Genomic DNA, 21,621 nt, shown 5'->3' with positions numbered 1-21,621 from the left:
CTGTGATTGGCTGAAAACCCTTGGCGTATAACATCAGTCATACAGAAAACCTGAAGAGTGACGACAAACGAAAAACGTTTACCTATAAGTTTTTCCCCAAGAATATATATATATACGCACGTTTAACATCTCAAATCAGCATCTTTCAATACACTCGATTGCAAAAACGTGGACACCTTAAAAGCATAAACCGTGAACGATGAGACCCAAGGGATTTGTGGGTAGTGTTTAAACAATAACCTCATTTTCATAATCAATAATTTATCATTCCCATTCTTTGCAAGAAAGAATACAGTGCTGCCTTAATTCTTCCGAATAATTTTCTACCAAATATTGCTCAAGTTCATTGACTGATTTGAACTTAGGCAAATCGCGATATCACTCAAATTGGCACTTGTTGGCCAACTTGGACACTTTAAGGAAAGCTTGGACAGTTTCCATCATTCATCACGTGCAACTAATTTTGGTCCAGTCAACCGTCGCACGAGAATAGAATATTATGCAAATAAATTTAGTACACTTATACCCATAAAGCCATTGGGTCTCATCGTTCACGGTTTATGCTTTTTAGGTGTCAACGTTTTTGCAATCGAGTGTATACAATATGCAGTCCTATAATCCTTTACTACTACACGTAATTTAAGAAGCTATCGCATTTTCTTAGTACGTTTCAATACACCTTGGTTATTTTCGAGGTATCCAAGTTAACACCTTAAATATACTCAAGCTACCAAAATATGAAAACCTTATTCAGTCTTACCTGTGATTATGGCACTGCGGTTTACTTGAACGTAGGTTGCCTTAAATCCAGGGTACGCCTTAGTAAAACTACCATCAGAAAGAAACAGCACCTTCAAGCTCTCACGATACGAAAGGAATATGAGAGGCCAGTGACAATAATAAAAATAAGACCAATAACTATAATAAGAAGGATGATAACAGTTATAATAATAAGTATAATAATAATAATCATAATTTGAATAATAATTATAGTCATAGTAATGACATAGTCTTCTTCCATTTATTTGATATAAACCATCAAAACTTGAGCCATTTTGAATTTCTAGATGATCGCATGTACACACTCCACACTGCTGAATGTACGTGTATTCGATGATCAACACCACGTGGTTTCCTTTACTTGCTGTGATTTGCCAGCTGCATCTCTGGTAGTCTGGGTAATTTCTGGGGTAGAAAGGACTGGTGATGACTCCTGATGTCTTATTCAGGATTGCCAACTTTGGACACACTGCAGAATAACAAACAGGTCAATCTTGATTTTGCTGTAAAGGTACAGATTTTACAATTGCCTACCGAATTTTTGACCTTTCGATCGTAAAATTCAGTCTCGAATTCATTATTGCAAAACAAAATAAATTTCACTCTTTTGAAATATATTTTTAAGTGAGAAAAATCAACATGACATGAATTTCATGTGTATCCCCTTGAGTTATTTTTGGCGTGATCTACTTTCGTCAACACACAAGCCATACTTTCGCTAAATTAAGAGTTTTTAGTAATTTTGTCAAGCCTTGATAAATAAAAACTGCAGGTAATTTATCTGAAGAATGCTTCACGAAAACTACCTTGAAAAATATATTCCATAGTTATTGAGAAAATCCAAGGAAAATAAAAGACAGGTGTATGTACAATATTAGTCCCCTCTTAAAATTCACAATTTTTGGTATTAAACGATTAGTATAGTTAAACGCTACAGTATTTTATAAAGCATAACCAAAGAACGCGTTATAGAAGAAAACTCCCAGCGTTGGTTGCGAGGGGCGAGGGGTGAAGTCAGTGTTCAGTATACTGCTAGAAAGTGGCGGTGTTGTGCGAATCGTGGCCGTCAGTATTGGCACTGCGGGCCTCATAACAGTATCCTGTCTGATTATTCCTGGTCCAATAACCCGACTAATAAAGCCAAACGTCTGCCTCGAAACTCGGAAATTTTTTTGCCACCAGTGGTCAAGTACACTGCTGGTAAGAATTCCAGTATATCCGTTTAAACGGTTTCGTCGTCTTTTTATTCGGTTCATAAATAACAACTTCAAACGTGAAAAAGCTAAACGTTTTCATAACAGCAAAAAAAAAGAAGGAGCAACCCACAGATACATCTCTGTCATCCATGTTTATTCCCGCCGAAATCACTCAGCTATGAAATTAAAATCCTTGAATTCCCCTGGTACGTGTAACATTAATTAGCTAGGCAAATTTAGATCCCAGCTATTTTACCAAGGGAAGCTTATGCTAGGTAAATCGTTTTTACCTAGGGTCATGTAACCACGGCTATTGTCACGAATCCTTTAATTATTCTGTTACAGTTTTTCTATTATAAATTCAACTTTGTACTTTTCGAATTAAAACTAAAGAACAGAGAAGAGCTGTCGAAACATGTCTTAATAAAATCAAAGTTGCTGTCATTTTTCTTAAAAGGTTTAAACTTCACATTTTAAACTACATATCCGTTTGTAAAGTTTAAGACCAAAATGGTGAAAACCCAGGCTTTTATCAAGAGTTTACCACGTCATCTCAATGTTGTGTGAAAATTAAGGCTGGCATCTGTAGTATTATTTATACTTCGCAAGGAAGCCTCCGTAACATATTGGAAAAAATTGTAATATATTTCAAGGTAAAACCATTTAAAACTTAGTAGATTATCCTTTAACAACTTTTTAAAAAAAATTTTAAAGAAAATTAGCCGATTTCAAGCCTATCTGCCACCTTGAATTATGTTACGAACAGCACCGAAAATAAAGCACTGATTAATAGTTGTCATGTCAGTGCTCAGAACGTAGGGTTGTCTTATAAGTATAAAACAGCTGCGTTTACATATTTTAGTGTATACAGGATCACATGAAGCGATTTCAGTAAATACTTAAGATATCAGGACAACTTGTGGATAATGTGGGTTAATCTTCTTGGCCAATTTATGAAGACCAGCCTGCTCCGACTTACAAGGGCCATAGGAAATATGCAGGTCGAGTAAATTTTAAAGTCTAATTTCTCATAAATAAGGTCAATTTATACTCACAGTATACTAATGTTTCGTCCTCTCGCGTTGTTTCTACATCTACATTTCGTAAACAAACAGTTCTTTCAGCTTTCGCGAAAATATTTCCAATGTCTTGGTACCAAGCGTTTTCCTCAAAGCCATAGCTGGCTAAGCCCTTGATGTTACCCCCCCCCCCCCCCCCCCTCAAAAAAAAAAAAAAAATGACTGGGTGGCAAACGGTTTAACCGTTGCTAGGAAGTTGGGCACATTTTAAGACTTTCTACGCTGACGAAATATGCTAGTCATTAACAGGACTTCAGTTGGGGTTCATCACAAGAAAGTAAGGCTACAGAATATTATGCGAGAGAAAAGAGGGGCTTTTGTTTGGAATTGGCAGCTGAGAGAAATGAAACATGACCTGTGGCATTTGGCAATTATTAACAGCGCCAACGCATCTTAAATCTCAACCAAAACCCGGTCTAGCTTTCTACAACAGAATCGGGTTAATCGGAGCAAGACAGCGTTTTAATTGATTTTTCGTCTTCAGTCGAGATCCATGCCGGAACGCGAGTCCGCCAATCGAACAGCTGGGAATTATTTATGACACTTTCGAGCGGAAATCCCACGCAAAATGCCACCTCAGGAGTAATCGATCCCTAGCCTAACATCGCTACATTTGTAAGGGCGAAAAATAAACGAATTGCTTTTCAAACTCACGCTTTTCGAAGAGAAAATCCTTGCCAATTCTTGCTCTCTCTCGCCATCTTACTTTAAGTCCCGGATGTTGACAAAAAATTTGAACGGGAAACATTTTGCAGCAGTTCTCAACAAGAAAAAAATACTAAGTCATTGGCCGGGTCAAAAATACCCGATAAATTTACGCTGTCGGACTAGAAATCATCCCTAAGACCTACTTTCTACGAGCAAAGACTGTCACCTCCTCAAGCAAAGCTCACAAAGGGCAACCCTTAGGCTCTGCCCGAGTAACTGAAAATTACCCGTTTAACTCAAAAGAGAACTTTTGTAGGTAGGGTGCATATTAGACGAGGCACGACGCTGCACTCATAAGAATTTTTCTCTCACTAGTCTTTATGATGTCCTTGGGAAAACTTTGCTTCAGGATGCGAAACAAAACGCTAGGTCTAACGAATTTGTTCTAAGCACAAAGTTAACGAAAACTGTCATTTTTTTTTACTTCATTCTATTAATTTTCGAATTGATAGGTGTCATTTTCGCAACGAGTTCAAACGCGTTTCTGGCCGTGGTAAAGTGACTAATGATGTCATCACACAAGTGGTAAGTGTTATTCCATTTCCATGTGGTTTAGCATCCTCCTTGACTCGAAACTGGCAAAGGTATTTGGCATTTGCGATTTTTCAAGTGCAAAGGATTCTGGGAAGCTTCTTATTAAATTACATATTACTTTTATAATTATTACTATTATCATGGTAATCTCAGACGGCGCCATTTGGAAGTTGTGACATCATCTACCTCGTATGACATCATCACTTCCAGTTGTAAAATCTCAAAAGCAAAAATCTTTGGACCATTCATGAGCCCTACAAGTTGCATTTTTATAGCTTCAATACTCACTCAGTTATAGAGGAGGGTAGAAACCTGATCCACCCCCCTCCCCAGCCAGCTCTAAATAAGGTTAACGGACATACCAGCCGTGACTGAGGCCAGCAAACTCCGTAAGTAAACCTACCTGAGTCATTAGTGATGGCCGTGTAGGATGCATTAAATCCCGAGTAATGACCACTGAGAGAGATAAATATCACTTGAATGGAATTCCCCACAGAGTACACTGGAGGAGGAAGGTAATCACCAAACAAATGGAATGGCTGATATCGATCATCAGAAGCAACATTTGTGATTGTAAGACCTGATCCGTTTCTCGAAAGCCGGTGACCTAACGTAAAGTTATGGAAGCTGAGTTTGATGATGTAGCCACTGGGAACTGTGATATTCCAGGTACATCTGCTGTAGTTCGGGAAGTTGTTTGGAAAATTTGGGCTTGAAAACGATGCTCTTGATCCGGTAAGGACTTCACCAGAGGAGCAAGCTGTGGAGAAAATTAACCTTATCAGCAATTAGTTGTACACCCTGTAGTAATATCTTTTGCGATAAATTTAAGGTAGACAATACATCAGCACTATTTTCGGATATGAAATGAGTTAGGCCTTAACTACTCCTTCAAAGGTGTTACGTCAACATTAATGCTGAAACGTGCTAGTATGTCAAATGGGGGACGGGTAGGACACAACAAAAAAAGAAGTTGCGTCCAAAACGAAATACTCATATAAAGCTAAAAATATTTTATAAATGACATAAAGCTCTTAACAGTTAGAAAAAAATTGTTTCCGGTACATGGGGCGATCAATGCAAGGGACCACGTACACATTCAAAAATTAACCCATGCACGTCCTGTGTGTTTTTGTTTGGTTATGTTCATATTCATTTCTACAATACATTTTTATATGAGATATTCGACTCCTTCACAGCCCTTTACGATTCTTTCTTGCACTCATTATTTTGCGTTCAATAATGGAAGAACGCGAGTCTAATCAGTGTCAGTAACAAATCAAACCTTTCTCAGAAATGGGAGCAATGGAAAGACGGCCGTAGGGACACCAGATTAGACTGATTTTTTTCTTTTTCAGGGGTTATATGAGATATATGGGTTGACCTCGGTTTTACGAAAACTGTTCGCACCGCCTTTAGTGCGTCTCATAATAATGATAACTTGTGCAAGGTGTCATGTTTGGTAATGAAGTTGTTCCTTGCTTTGCATGTTACTGCTTTCGAGGTCAGAAGTTACCTGTGATCATGGTACTGCGGTTTACTTGAACGTACGTTGCCTTAAATCCAGGGTACGCGTTCGTAGAGCTACCATCAGAGAGAAACAGCACCTTCAAGCTCTCGCGATGCGAATGAAATATGAGAGGCCAGTGATGACAACGATAATTATCATAATAAGGGTTACCATATCGATAACAGTAACGACGATAATAATTATGGGAACCACATAGTCTCCCACTTATGTGATATAAACCATCAAAACTAGAGCCATTTTGAATTTCCAGATGATCGCACGTGCAGGACACTCCACACTGCTGAATGTTCATGTATTCGATGATCAACACCACGTGGTTTCCTTTACTTGCTGTGATTTGCCAACTGCATGTCTGGTTGGCAGGGTAATTTCTGGGGTAGAAAGGACTGATGATGACTCCTGATGTCTCATTTAGGATTGCCAACTTTGGACACACTGCAGAACGACAAAAAGGTCAATCTCGATTTTGCTGTAAAAGGTACAGTTTTTACAATTACCTACCAAATTTTTGACCGTCAAATTCAGTCGAGTTCATCATTGCAAAGCAAAATAAATTTCACTCTTTTGATATATATATTTAAGTAAGAAAAATCAACATGAGATGAATTTCATGTGTATCCCCCTGAGTCACTTTTGGCGTGAACAAACAAGCCGTACTTTGACTAAATGAGGATTAATGAAACTTGCTTGGAGTTTTGATAATTTTCGCAAGGCTTGATAAATAGAAACTGTGCATAATTTACCTCAAGAATGCTTTACGAAAGTTACCTTGGAAAATATTTTCCATTGTTGTCGAGAAAATCCAAGGAAAATAAAAGACCAGTGTTTGTACAATATTGGTCCCCTCTTAGAATTCACAATTTGGTATTTAACGAGTTAGACGCTGCAATATTTTATAAAGCATAACCAAAGTACGCGTTATCTGAGAAGAAAACTCCCAGCTAGCGTTGGTTGCAAGTGGCGAGGGGTGAAGTTGGTGTTCAGTATACTACTAGAAAGTGGCGGTGTTGTGGTGTGCCGTCCGGTTTTCCGAAACGTGGCCGTTTCTTAGCCATGGTTACTCGAGGCAACTTTACGTAGGTAAATGTAAGGTCTACCGAAGGAAACTTGCGTTTCATGATGTAACCGATTTTTTACCTTGGGAATTTTAATTGACTAACAACAATACAAAATTCCCCAATCAAAACCCTAGGTGGATTGAAGGGTCGTTTCGTTCCCCCAGGGAAACCTACCAATGAGAGGGTGAGATTTGGAGATATTGAGAAGGTGAGAAGGTGTAGTGCGTGATCAAAAAGTAGTTGACTTTATAATTTGCAAGCGGCGTCCATGAATGATCAAGATGGCTTAGTAAGTTCAAACAACGCCCTGACTATCTGACTATAGAATTTCACGTTTTACAGCAATTCTCGTCAGTATTGGCACTGTGGGTCTCATAACAGTACCCTGTCTGATTATTCTTGGTCCAATAACCCAGCAAACGTGTGGCTCGAAAAAGTTGCTGTCGTTTTTCTTAAGCTTAAAACTTATACACATATCCATTTCTAGAGTTTCAGACCAAAATGGTGAGAACCCAAGCTTGCCGTGGTATTAAATAGATATAAAACTTATATCAGGGATTACCTTTCTCCAGGGGTAGTTTTTGGAGTAATTATCAGGGTTTACCACATCATCTCAACTTTATGTGAAAATTAAGACTAGCATCTGTAGCATTCTTTATACTTCGCAACGAAACCTCCATAACATATTGAAAAAAAAACTGTAATCGATTTTAAGATAAAACCATTTAAAGCTTAGTAGAATATTCTTTAACAACTTTTTTTTCAAATTTTTTTAGAGAAAATTAGCCGATCTCAAGTGTAACTACAACCTTGAACTATGCAACAACAGCACCAAAAACGCACTGACCAATAGTTGTCATGACAGTGCTCAGAACGTAGGGTTGTCTTTCGGTATAAAACAGCTGCGTTTACATATTTTAGTGTATACAGGATCACATGGCCATTTTATGAAGACCAACCAGCTCTAACTTACATGGGCCATAGAATTCGCAGGTCGAGTAAATTTAAAAATTTAATTTCTCTTAAATAAGTTCAAATTATACTCAAAGTAAACTAATGTTGCGTCTTTTCGCGTTGTTTGTACACCTACAATTCGTAAAAAAACAGTTCTTTCAGCTTTAACGAAGTATTTCCAATGTCCTTTTACCAAGCGTTTTCCTCAAAGCCAAGGCGCGGTGGCTAAGCCGTTGATGTTATCCCCAAACAAATGAACGGGTGGCAAACGGTTTAACCGTTGCTAGGAGATTTAAGCTACTGGCCAATCACTGGGTCGAAAAAAACTGACTTAGAAATTGTTTTTTCAAATTCCTCTGGAGCTTGTAAAAGAAGCGACAACTTCTTCCACCCTTTGCTAATTGCAAAATGTGACAAAAAAAAAAATGACTCTACCCAGAGGGAATGAGTCGAAAGCAATTTGATGTTATATATCAAACACGAGGAAGATTGTTTGGTCTGATTTCCAAACATCAGGACGTGGGTTGAAAAAAACGAGGCACAGTCGTTTCTTTTAACCAACTTCAAGTTGCTTGGAAATCGGATGAAACACTTTCTCGAATGTTTGATATAGCTTCTCAAACCTTTAATAGTTCTTGGAGAAATTCAAATCTAAAGTTCACTAAATCTTATGATAATAAAGATCACATTCTGCAAACCCCCTTCACGGTAGTGATTTTCTTTGAGTTTGTGAAGAAGAAATGATAATGCCCCTTTTATATGTTTTTTTTTTTTTTACCAAAATATCTACAACCAGCGGTCTACCATTTGGCTTAATGTGGTTTTACAAAACCCACGAAAAATTCCGAGCGTCCTGGACATATGATCTAGATATATGCAAATTTATGTTGTAACGCGCCTTGGATTTTGTGTGTCTGTTGTGTATAGCCACCTAAATTTTAAGGTGGCCGAAGACAGTTTTCCAGTATACAGGTGTTAGTAAACATTATTTCAAAACTACGTACTTCTGAGAACCCGAAATTAGCATGGTGCAAGATTAACAAAGAAGGAATAAATTTTGATACTTCTTGTTGAGCAAGGTGCCGTTGCCATGGCAACGCAGCAAGTTATTAATCTTCCACAAATAATGGTTTTCCTTAATTTTTAGAAAATGCACTCGTTAGATTTTTTCCATTTTTTGTATCCAGAGAAACTCACAAAATACTGACACAGTGATGCAGCTTTCATGTTATTGTAACAGAGGGATCTCCTGTGAATGTTGGTTTTGCACTTTACTGTTTTTTTGTAGTAATCCTCTGTTAGATTTTGTTTTTGGTTTGTAGGCGAGTTACGCTTTTAGAAAACTACTGTTTTGTCAAATTTCACGAAATTCTAACTAACGGTTCCTTAGAAAACAGTTCATTTCCATTAAAACAACCAGTCACAATTTTTTGCTCAAATGCGCATGCGTGGCTTTTAATTTGGTTTTCTCAGCAAAGATAAAAAGCATACAAAAAGGCTTAGCTCATTGCGAGCTCACTTTCTTTGTTCGGCGATAAATGAAGAAAGATTCACGAACGAGAAACTGAGTTATTTTAAGAGTAAAACTTGCCATAGTGATCAATTTGGTATAAAATCGAGGGATCGATAGTATTTGCTTACCACAACCCTAGCGCGCGCTTGAAGTGCCTATGAAGCGAAAATTGTATTTAGGTAGTTATAAAATTTACCCTTTCAAACATGAGATTTCAAAGTTTGAGATTGCTGGGGTAAAAATTGCCGATTTTGTCAGCGCCCAAAGTTGGGCTATTTTGCCTTCAAAAATGGTATTCGAATCGTGCGGCTAAAATGCCAGGTGACAATAACCGCTGACGTCACGTTGGTGCCAAGAATTGCAATTCATCATGGCGGAAGAGAAGAAAGATAAGCTACAGCGAGGGCGATAATGCGTTGCTGGCGTCCGTAACAAAGAGAGTTGCCAGAATCGATCGTTCACAGAATCGCTAGACATGCTTTTCTCTTTCTACAATCCTTTTCGGCGGCAAGAACGGAATGAAAGTAAACCAACCTTTTGGCACCAACGTGACGTCACAACTTGGAATAGGCCATTTCCGAGTTGCTGTGAGCCTCATTATGAAAGCGAGGCTAAGTGCAAAAGCTTTTCATATGAAAATTAGTTGTTTGCATATGAATGAAAACTAATTTTCATAACAAAAACTTTGCACGTAGCCTCGCTTTTATAATGAGGTTCACAGCAACTAGGAAATGGACTATTCAGCATAAAACTCGACCTAGTCCTCTGACCATTTTCGAAAGCAAAATAGCCCAACTTTGAGCGTTTGTAAAATCTACAAGTTTTACCCCAGTACTCTAAAACTTCGGAATCGTACATGTTAAAGTGCAAATTTTAAAACTACACAAAAGCAATTTTCGCTTCATAGGCACTTTAATAGTATCACTAACAGACTCTGTAAACCGCGCGCAAACTGTGTTCGGCCACTTTAAGATGCAAGACCATTAATGGCCATTGCTATATACCTCACACAAATTTATTTTTGACCACATTGTATTACTTTCGAATAGATAGGTGTAAGTCTGGCCGTGGTAACTTGGCTAATGCTGTCATCACACAAAATTTGATATGAGGAATACATTTCATGTGGTGGCTAGAAATTGACAAAGGTACTTAGCATTTGCGATTTTTAGGTGCAAAGGATTCTGGGAAGGTCCTTATTATAACTATATATTATTTTTATGATTATTACTATCACTATAGTGATCTCAAATAGTCGTCATTTGGAAGTCGTGACATCATCCTCATTATATGACATCATCACTTCCGGTTGCGAAATCTCAAAACAAAAAATCTTTGGACCTTTCATGAGCCCTACAAGTTGTATTTTTATAGCTTCGATACTCATTCAACAAGAAGCTGTTTTCAGCTTATACTCGGGCCATATTTGACTGTGTGGTGCGTAAAGCGCGTAAAGCCCACAATCTTTTAACAGTGATAACCTCCAGCATCGCCAATTCCCCCAAATAGATAGCCTGCGAGCAAGCTCTCTTGGGGGTGGATCCTCTTTCCCCATCCCGCCCTCCACTCCCAAGAGAGCTTGCTCGCAGGCTATCTATTTGGGGGAATTGGCGATGCTGGAGGTTATCACTGTTAAAAGATTGTGGGCCTTTCGCGCCTTACGCTTAGATAGATAGATTCAGAGATATAGTGAGGCGATAAGTAACCACCAGATAGAATTGCATTTCTTGCAGTCAGACTGGATTACAGGGGAAAACGACATTTGTCATACGAATGCTTTTTATAATCCTCGGGCTTTAATCCTTACGTTTTCACCTTTCGTTTAGAGACAGAAACCATTTGTACAGGTCCTAATATGTATGTGACGCCGGGTCAAGGACGGATCGTAATTTTCGATATGATCTAGACCCGGGGGGGGGGGGGGGTACTCCCTTATGTGACCTTAACGGGGACGTGCGCCCCGATAGGGCATGGTTTTAAGGGTGTTTTGTCTTGAACGGGGGTATCTATTTCATCACTTTCTGTCTTAAACAGGGTATCCCTACATGACCTAATGGCTTAAACAGATTGTGATTGCCAATGCATTAAAATACAGTAAGAAACTAGCGTATTCTTATTTCATTCTAGTCTTAAACAGGGTGTGATTTTGGGTTAAATGTCTTAGAAAGGCGTTGAAAAATTGGAATTCTGTCTTAAACGGGATAGGGAAATCGGAGAATTGTGTCTTAAACAGGGTCAGGGTTTGAACGCCCGGGCCGCACCTCCCTACCCAAGCATCTGTTGAGTACCCCCCTCCCCGGATCTAGAGTAACGTTACGCATCACGCGTACGTTTATAACCTTATACACTTTTCAATGTTTTGCTGTTTTTATTTTTAAATGAAATTCAGGGGAAAGCATTTGTTATTCACCTTTCATTTGAAGACAGAAACCGTTTCTACATTGATTTTTTTTCTTTAGCAAACGTGAGACATCTTTATCTATCTCGACCCTTGAGGTCATAGACTAATTTAGTTGCCAAATTTTCGGTTAAACAAAACTAACCTTGAGGCACTCAGGTTAGCCTAAAAAACACTCCGGTTAGCTTAAAGAGCACTCCAGTTAGCCTAAATAGCACTTAGGTTAGCTTAAATAGCTCCCCGGTTAGCTTAACGTTAGCAGTTTATGTTGGGGTTGTTGATGCCTCACATGCCTCGCATGTTTTGTTCATGCGCTCGCACGTCTGATTCGCATATTGTTAACACTCCTCACGGCCCGAAAACAAAGAACGCGACCGAGAATTTAAAGAATTTGATAACACGACAGAAAACGTAACTCGTACCAGCCGAGTACAAAAAACGAGACCGAGAACAATAACTCGTGGCCCGAAGTCTAATCTCTCGGCCCATCGCGACCCCAAAAAGAAAAAAAGAATTTGATAATGCTACCGAAACCTTAACTCTGTCCGCCTTACTGCCCGAGTAATTATAGAGGAGGGAAGAAACCTACTCCACCTTCCCCCCCCCCCCCCCCCCCGGCCAGCTCTGAATAGCGTTAACGGACAACCTGCCGTGACAGAAACCAGCAAACTCCGTGAGTAAACCTACCTGAGTCATAAGTGATGGCCGTGTAGGATGCATTAAATCCCGAGTACTGACCACTGAGAGAGATAAATATCGCTTGAATGGAATTCCCGAGAGAATATACCGGAAGAGGATGGTCATGAAACAGATGGAATGGCCAATATCCATCATCAGACCAAACATTTGTGATTGTAAGACCTGATCCGTTACTCGACGGGTAACCTAACGTAAAGTTATGGAAGCTGAGTTTGATAATGTACCCACTGGGAACTGTGATATTCCAGGTACATCTGATGTAGGTAGGGAAGTTGTTTGGAAAATTTGGGCTTGAAAAGGATCCTCTTGATCCAGTTAGGACTTCTCCAGAGGAGCAAGCTGTGGTAAAAATCAACATTCTCGGTATTACGTTGTGCACGCTGTAGTAAAACTATTTTGCGCTAAATTTATTGCAGTCAGTACATCAGCACATTTTTTGAGAAACCAAATATTCTAGAAATACGTACAGATGTAACTGTCAATTCGACAATGCTTTTAAACTACTACTTCAAAGGCGTTGGGTCAACATCATTGCTCCTGTGTCGAGCGTGGGATGGGTGGGAAACAACACGACAGATGGTACATCCAAATATTAAATATCATATAAAGTTGTATAACATTTTTATTTATTTAGCTTCGCCTAACTAAAATACAAACAGAATGGAAACAAACAATAGAAACAACAACAAAAAAAAATACCAAAGATATAATAATTAGGCAGGGAGACCACTACAGCGTAGCCAATTACAGTGGATCCCTCGTTAATTATTTATATATATTATATTTTACAAATGATATGAAGCCCTCAATAGTTGGAACAAATTTGCTGCCGGTACATCATGAGGCGATCAAGGTGCCACGAACGCAATCTAAACAAAGAACTCATGCACGTTCTGTGTGCATTTGTTTGGTTATATGTTCACATTTGTTTCTAGAACACATTTTTATGTGAGATATTCGACTCCTTCTCAGCCCTTGATGACTCTTTTCTGCACCCAATTCCTCAGAGCTTAGATCCATCTCTAAATACGTCCGTGGAGTTTTCAGGCTTAAGAGGTGTTTTCTATATCCGGTTTATTTATTTTTTTTTATTTCCATCAAAACAAAATAAGAATCGCTTAACTATTCAGTTACGTTATGATTGTTTTGTGTTTGTCATTGCGTTCGACGATCAAAGAACGCGAGTTCTGTGATGTCGATAGGGACTTGAACCTTTCTCTGTAATAGACAAACGGGCGGGAGAAGACCAGATAAGCCTCTGAAACATTTTTCAGGGGCTTTTGTCCTCGGTTTGATGAAGGCTGTTCGCACTCACTTTCGTGCAGTCATCATTATGATAACTCACACAAGGTTTCACGTTTGATGATAAACTTGCTCTTTGCTTAATTGTCATATCAATACTATTGCGGCGAGGAGTCGATTCAATCATCTGCAGCTATTTGTATCCGCATTCCGGAATCTTCTTGTCATTCTTTTCGCTTTCGAAAAAAGAGCAGTCATGCCGTCGCACTGAATCGACAAAACAGGAACTCAAATTGATTGAGCAACAGTGAGACTTTGTCTCAACTCAACTTCAGTGGGCTCTGTTTTTTTTTACTCTTCGATTATGAAGCGGAATCGCTCGTGATGCGATTCACAGTATTCATTTTGTGTTATGGATTCACGACGTTTTTACCCAGATAAACCCCGTTTGAGTTTCAAATCAAAATCGTTCAATTTGCAATATGCATATTACTGTAGCTATCGCATTTTCTTAGCACGTTTCAAGAAAAAGTCTCGGTAAGAACGTTCTGGCCGTTCTGACTTGAAAAATAGATTTCGCTCATTTCTTGTATGTTAATAATAATAATAATAATAATAATAATGATGATGATGATGATGATGATGATGATGATGATGATGATGATGATGATGATGATGATGATGATAATAATAATAATAATAATACTGGTTTTAAGGAGAACGGAAAAACCGGAGTTCAAAGACTTTCAACATAGACAATACCGCAATCCGCTTGATCGGATCGTTTAAGTATTACGAGTTTGAAGAGATTTTTGCTTCAACCGAAGGGACCATTGTAATTTAATGAAAAGTAAAAGGTAAAGTAATGAGTAAAGTAAGGTAATGTAATTTATTTAATGTCAACAATACGGAGAGAGCTTGCGCAATCTCTCAAGCCAAAGGCTCATGATAAAGTGCTTCACAATAATCCGGATCAAATTAGAATTCGGAAATACTGGTTTTTGAGGAGAAGGGAAAACCGGAGTACCCGAAGAAAACCTCTCGGAGCAAGGATGAGAACCAACAACAAACTCAACCCACATATGTCGCCGAGTCCGGGGATCGAACCCGGGCCACATTGGTGGGAGGCGAGTGTTCTGTGGAGGCTTAATTTTAGTACAACTTTAGATATGACTTTGGCAAAAACTAACAAACTTTAAAACAAAAACAAAAATTACCGTCAGGTCTATTACACTTTCTTTATTTATCACTGAATTTGGATCAAGCCAATAGCAAGACCATAATGACATCACTATTGAACCGATTGATCACACAATCGAAATAGGTCATCATATTGAAATCGTATCTTTTATAAAGTGAGCCGGTGATTTTTTAACAAAGCAAGGGAGCTGTAACATACGAACCATGCTTGAACTTGCCTAATTTCGTCGATCTTCAAGTTTTGCCTCCATTATGAGAGACTCGGGCAACAAGTGTTGAAGCAATCTATCTCGCAGACAGATCCTTAAAGCATCAGAAATAAAGGAAACAGCAGTTTAAATGCATTACAGTACAACTAAAAGCAATTCTGTTAAGCAAATAAGTTACCTTTAATCCTTTCTATCGGACAACGGCCTACTAACATTGGTGATTGCACTTCGATCGATAATGGCTCAAGAATGAACAGTCTCTACCGCGTAATCTTTTGTTCGAGGAAGCGTACCAATCAGGTGAAGTTATTTCGCAATGTTTTCCTTTTCAAATAAGTTCTACGTCGATAAAACAGTAAAGATTTTTAAATAACTGGTAAGGAGCCAATCGCTGACTAACACTGGAGTGAAGCTGGCTCACGTGAGGAGGCGCAGCAATTCAGGTTGGCGAACATTAAAAGGATCGTTTGATTTCAATTCTTAGCAATGCAATCAGTATTCAAGGTATGATCATAAAACACAATAAAAACTTTTAAAAAATTTATCCTTACCCTTCGCGGAGTAGTTTCCAATGTAGCCGTTATTTGGGTCATCACGTACAGTTGTCTGTGATGATACGCAGAGCAAACAAAGAGTACAGTGGGATCCCGATTTCTCGAACTTCAAAAGGAAACGTAAATACTTCGAAAATTGGGAATCGAATAAGGCTAAATTGCTAAGGTATTGTTTTCACGCGAGGGATTTTTAAATACGCTGTAGCTATCTTGGTTCAATTGCACTTTTGGGAGCCAAGTTTTTTTTTCAGTTTGTGGGAGTTTCGAATAACTGATGGCTCGAAAAATCGGGGTAGACCTACAGGGCTTCAGTGAAGCATAGTTCGAGTTATCGGGAGTTTCGGGAAATCAAGGGCTCGAGAAATTGGGATTGCACGCGGCTGTAATTTACATATCAATTAAATTGCTTCTTTTTTTGGTTACGTTTTCTATGGTTCTTTTTTTACAGCTGCTTTCGTTTGGTTGCAAATCACCACGTCACTTTAAAAAAAATCAGGTTAACCTATTTTCCGTTGTGGATCAGTCGGCTCGACAGCGGTATCATTTAAGTCTTCGCGTTGTCTTGATTCAAATTCAGAGTTCTTATAAGTCGCCTAATTTTATAAATTAAAACAAAGGTGTACACTCTTGTTTTATAAGAACCTTTTTTTATAAGAACGTTGAGGCTGAGATAAACTAAAATTTAACATTATAACATAGCGTGCGTACATCCTAGTCTAATTCCTATTGGCGTCATGGTACATTTCTCAACATACGCACGGCCGAATGAAACGTTTAGATTAAATCGATGCGAGAAACCACTTTCACTTTTTATTTTGTACAGAAAATGTTGTAATTAATCAGGAACAAAACCTGTTTTCCAGGAATCATTTACTTTATTTTCACTATGTTATAAAATAATTGGTTCATGCTTTTAGCTGTACGTATATCGAGTTATTTAACAACAATTCCATGAGCGCGCGTTGGATATGAGATGGTGAGTAGCCAACGAGGCGCGAAGCGCCGAGTTGGCCATAACCAATCTCATATCCAACAAGCGCGAATGGAATAATTGTTTTATTAAATTCTCCGCGTTTGGGTATTGCTGTTGAAGTTTACTGAATTTTATTTTAAGTAAAAATTTCTTTTAAATTAAAACGAACGGGTATTGAGGCAACTTCCGCGACCAAAGCGCGGGAAACTTAATGATCACATGACACGCGCAGGTCTTTGCAAACAGGGTTGAATGAAAAATCGAAAGCGAAGAAGATCGGACACAGTCGGACATCTCAAATTCAAGAAACGTTTAAATGTACGAGTTACCACCTTCTGAGACAAGCATTCAAGTGCTTTTGAAGTTCCAGCTCATCGAGAAGCGTAATAGTTGTGCACATTTAAGCAAATGTTTTGCTGTGTGGTGCCAAGCGAAGGAAGGGATCAAGGACGGCTTTTTTTACGCTGAACTGAATTCCTCGCAGACGTTTTAAAACAGTTAAGGAGGGTACAAGTGTACGAGGTACAACCTCACTGAGACAAGCATTCAGTGCAAGTTTTTAAACTTCAAGCTTATCAAGAAGCGTAAGAGCTGTGCACGTTTGTGCAAATGTTTTGCTTAGTGGTGTCGAGCGACGGAAACGAACATTATGGCCGCCGCTCGTACGGATTTCATAGCTGAACGTTTGTAACTGGAGTCATCGTAAATGCGTAGAAACATAAAGGCAGGCATTAAGCTCTTCTTGAGAAATTTCTTCGATCGGTTTTAACCTCTTACCGCCAGGATTTGCAAGCCATCCTGAAATTTTTGAAGGTAACCGGTTGTTATTGTTGTTGTTAAGTTTATGTGATCTAAATCGTAAAATCGTGCAATTTTTTCTGATTTTAAAGGAAACTTCAGAGATACGTACCATTAAATAGTGTCATACCAAACTTTGTGGCTTTTATTGTCGTTGTATTGAGACGGCATTGTTTGGTATTTTTTTTTTCTACGTTTTCCGAAGAAACTTTTGCTTCCCGCCGAAAAAAAAAAATTAGCTTAGCGACACCTGGGGCATTCGTTTTCCATATAAGGTCAAACTACGGTATATGAGCTGATAACCGGGATTTAGTGAACCAATCAGAACAGTAGTATGAGAAATGAGGTTACTAGCGCTTTTTCCCAAAACATGGTTCATTTTTTTTTGCGCTGATATTTTTTAAAAAAATAGAATCAATTATTTTTCCAAGTCAAAATTTCCTCAAGGCATTTTCAAAAGAAATTTTTTGGAATTCTATATATATAAATAATGGCAAAAGTGCGTTTAAAAAATTGCGCTAAAATTTAAGAGCTAATTCGAAACCAAAAAATGATCATAACAAGCTCACGAAATAGCATCATCATATGGTTCAGGAGTCATAGGGCTCACGCCATAGCGACGATGGTGACATTATTGTTATTATTATCATATGGCTCAGGCGAAGCCTGGAGTTTAGCTTCTCGGCAGCGCAGCGCGAAGCGCGAGCAGGGGATGGAGAAGCGTTAAAAACTCCCCGAGGTTACGGTGGGAGGAGGAGCGAAGCGACGATGGACCGAGGGAGTTAATTGCACAAATAATTTTCCACGATATGGTTAAGGCGAATCATAGAAAATTTGGCTTAAAGAGAAACTGCTTATGTATAATATGGAGAAAATTTCAATTATTGGAAGTTATAAAAATCGTTTTAGCGAGGAAGAAACTTCTTTAGCAATGGCTATTAAAATTAGATGCTTGGATAAACATTTGAAGGGATTAAATATGAAAGAAATTTATGATGTTATGCTTGATATTGTTAAAAAATATGGTGATTTTTGTTTTAACCATAGATTTTGTCTTTATCATGAGGAAAAGAATAGAATACATTTTGATATTCATGGATATGATTATAGGGCAACTAAATATTATCGAACTGACATTGATAATCTGAAACAAAAAATTGAAAAAAGTTTGGATTTGGATACCATGTTTAATTATGTTTTGAGCCGTTATAAAGGTTTGGGATGGAAAGGTGTTCATTACATAAACATAATAATAAGATCTAAGGGTAAAGTTGTTAAACCATTAGAAAACCGGAAAAAACTGGTTAAATAAATGGCGTTTATATTAAATTATCATCATTTGGTAACGAAATAGCATCATATGGTTCAGGCGAATCATAGAAAATTTGGATTAAAGAGAAAGTACTAATATTTTAAAAAAACAAGAGTGCAAAAAATAGACTAAAGTTGTTAGAGTAATAAAATCATTCATTCAATTTTATATGGGTGAGGCGAAGCGACGATGGAGTCACCGCTTTTAATGGAATCGTTTGAATCGTAGATGATTTTTCCAATCATCAAAATATGTCAAAGTCATACTTTCAGTTGCTCCATCACATGTATATGAAATTTGTTTTCCATTTTCATGAATAAGAATGCTTCCATAAAATAGCCTGAAAACAACCAAATAAAAATTTGTTATCACAAAAACATTAGTATCACAAATATAACGTTCTTCTAGTCGAACCGGCTTACCTGAATATATCAGATTAATTGTTTTTGAATCTCGTCTGTATAAACAGATTCTACAAACAGAAGTTACTTTGCCATCATAATAAAATTGCCGATATGTTCTTCTTTTTTTGCAACTATAACATTTGGTTACCTGATTTATTACTTTAATGCATGGACATATATCCTCCATTGGATAACAGCTTATAACCTTCTTCATGTGTTTTTCGGCTTTAATTGGAAATTTTATGATATATTTATTTTTCATTTCTCTATAATATTATATAGTGATATCTCTTTAAGACTTTTTGGAAAATTTATTCTTTGCTGTCGATAGCTTGTCTCTTCGTCGTTACTTTTTTTCTTACGCGTAAGAAACGCAGTCACACCATTATCCAAACACTGTTTCACTTTCTTGGAAATGATGAAATGCAGTGGGACTTTCCCGCTCGCGTCTAAAATTAGCCTATTGTGTTCAAGGTCATGAGACTGTCGTATGATTCTCTCGACCAATCACAATCAAACAAGTAAACTTTGCTGATAAAGTTAACTCATAAAGTTTACTGAGAGAGTTTGTGCAAAAAATATGAGTTTGAGTTTGAAAATGTTTAATATTTAAACGGTTATGCATTTTGCATAATAAAGGCTTCTTTTTTTATTATTACGCTTTAAACAATATTGTGTACAATGATATATTGTATAGTAGAATGAATTGTGATTTATGTTCAGCAGAAATTCATAAAGGTTTCAAGGATTTTGGAGAGTCTTGTCCTTTCTGTCATGAGCAGTTTGAAAATCGTAAGTCAAACGAACGCGAACAATGTTGTGATAATGCTCATATAATTCTTGAAAGAGGTTATTCAGTTTGTAAAAATTGCGGGCAAGTTGCTGGCTATAAAGTAGTAAACGAATATGTTAATTTCCGAGAGAATCTTTATCGCTTTCGTAAAAAGAGCGTTTTCAATCGAAATATCATCTTGAAAATATAATCGATGATTTATTGGCAGCATCAATGATATGTGTTAATTATCAACAGAGGGTAAAAATACATCGTATTTTCGCCGAAATAAATAAAATCCTTCCCCATATTAATGGGAAAAGGAAACGTATTATCAGTATAAAATTTTTATTAGAACAAATTTTAAGCGCCATGGGATTAGAACACAGTCCGCTTGTCCGTATAAAGTCTAAAAGAACCTTAACAAGCTATAAAGAATATTGGAACCAGATATTGGATTCGATTGGTGGTGAAATAGGTTAGTAAAATAACTTATCATACATTTTTGCTTGTTTATCGACAATCGGTGTGTTGTCTAAAATATAATCATCAGCATGTTGTAGTTTTTTCAGGAGATCATCATCGAATTCACCACTTCTAAGGATTTCTTTTATGGATATTAACAAGTGCCCGTATCTTTGGTAGGCGTAATGACATTGATATGTTTTAATATCGACATTTTTATGCTTCAAATATATTTGAATGAAAAGTGAAACAGCAGTAGCCGCAACAAGAGATATACCTGAAGTGGGTATACTACTGAAAAAAAAAAAAAAAAAACCAGCAGCAATAATTGCAGAACTGATGTTACCGATTAATTTCCATTTTCTATAGGATTTATAAGCTTTTTTGTAAATCCACATTTTTTTGTGATATGTTTTGTAATAAGATTTCAATTCATCGATTTGGTCAGATGATAATGTGTTGCTGACGTGGTTGAACTCTGTTACATCAATCATAGTCTTTTATAATTATTGTCCATACAAAATTTTATGATTTTTTAAGAGCTTCATTAATCGTGCTGATTATTAACGGTTTTATTTTAGCACGCATCATATTCTCCAATAGTCCTTTGATGTCAGAATCCAATTGCACCAAAGATTGTCTTATACTATTGTTAATCAGTGGTTTGATGGTGTTCTCTGTGTAGCTCTGGAGTTGACTGAGAGATATTGCATGTTTTGGTTGTGTTCCATCTTTGATAATCAGATGACGGTCTTCTGTGTCAAGGTGACCATCATCATTGACGTGAATTGGTTCTCTTTGTTTGTAGTGAGGATCTATTTCTTCGTAAACGACAGTATATTCAATCTTGTTTCCGTTTTCATCTAGGATATGGTTTTCATTTTCGTCTTGAACGAATGGCATTATATTATTAGAACATACTAATTTGAATCGTGGATGCTAAATATTATCTCAAACTTCATGTTATTTCCATTTTGAAGTTCTATTTTTTCGATGTTGGTGTATAAAGTATCAATGTTGATTATTACTGTTTTACTGGGATCATATGTGAAATTATGACGTGTCATACATGTTAAATTATTCCTTACGGTGAAAATAAAAAGACGATCATCACCGGTTCTTGATCCATGGGTAACAATTTTGATTTTTTTAATGAAAATTGCATCTGATCTTGTGAAAGGTAATCCATTTATTGTGAAAACTCTTGAACTACTAATAGTGCCGTAGTACTCAAGCAGTTTA

The 21,621-nt window shown here is 37.4% G+C and overlaps 2 protein-coding genes across 45 annotated transcripts in view; one reads left to right on the top strand and one right to left on the bottom strand.

Annotated features, from left to right (window-relative positions):
- Positions 1 to 21,621, bottom strand: part of LOC146459758 (cubilin-like) — a 407,624-nt gene that overhangs the window by 126,229 nt on the left and 259,774 nt on the right. For 19 of the 43 annotated variants that reach the window (XM_085088951.1, XM_085088960.1, XM_085088961.1 and 16 more), the window contains 4 exons: positions 12,439 to 12,789; positions 5,814 to 6,263; positions 4,701 to 5,057; positions 761 to 1,249 (listed from right to left, as the gene is read on the bottom strand). The exons of 18 other annotated variants lie outside the window; for them this stretch is intronic. In XM_085088951.1, the coding sequence (XP_084945077.1) occupies positions 761 to 1,249; positions 4,701 to 5,057; positions 5,814 to 6,263; positions 12,439 to 12,789 (1,647 nt within the window). The remainder of the gene's footprint in view (positions 1 to 760; positions 1,250 to 4,700; positions 5,058 to 5,813; positions 6,264 to 12,438; positions 12,790 to 21,621) is intronic. 6 more of the 43 variants (XM_085088965.1, XM_085088971.1, XM_085088990.1 and 3 more) reach the window with 4 other exon arrangements.
- The window catches only part of LOC146459763 (oxidation resistance protein 1-like), a 354,795-nt gene that overhangs the window by 180,760 nt on the left and 152,414 nt on the right, over positions 1 to 21,621 (top strand). The window lies entirely within an intron of this gene.

This window comes from Pavona decussata, unplaced genomic scaffold, assembly GCF_977016875.1.
Source record: "Pavona decussata unplaced genomic scaffold, jaPavDecu1.1 SCAFFOLD_217, whole genome shotgun sequence".
Classification (NCBI taxonomy): domain Eukaryota; kingdom Metazoa; phylum Cnidaria; class Anthozoa; order Scleractinia; family Agariciidae; genus Pavona; species Pavona decussata.
The sequence above is the reverse complement of the archived record's forward strand: the minus strand, read 5'-3'. Positions and strand labels throughout refer to the sequence as shown.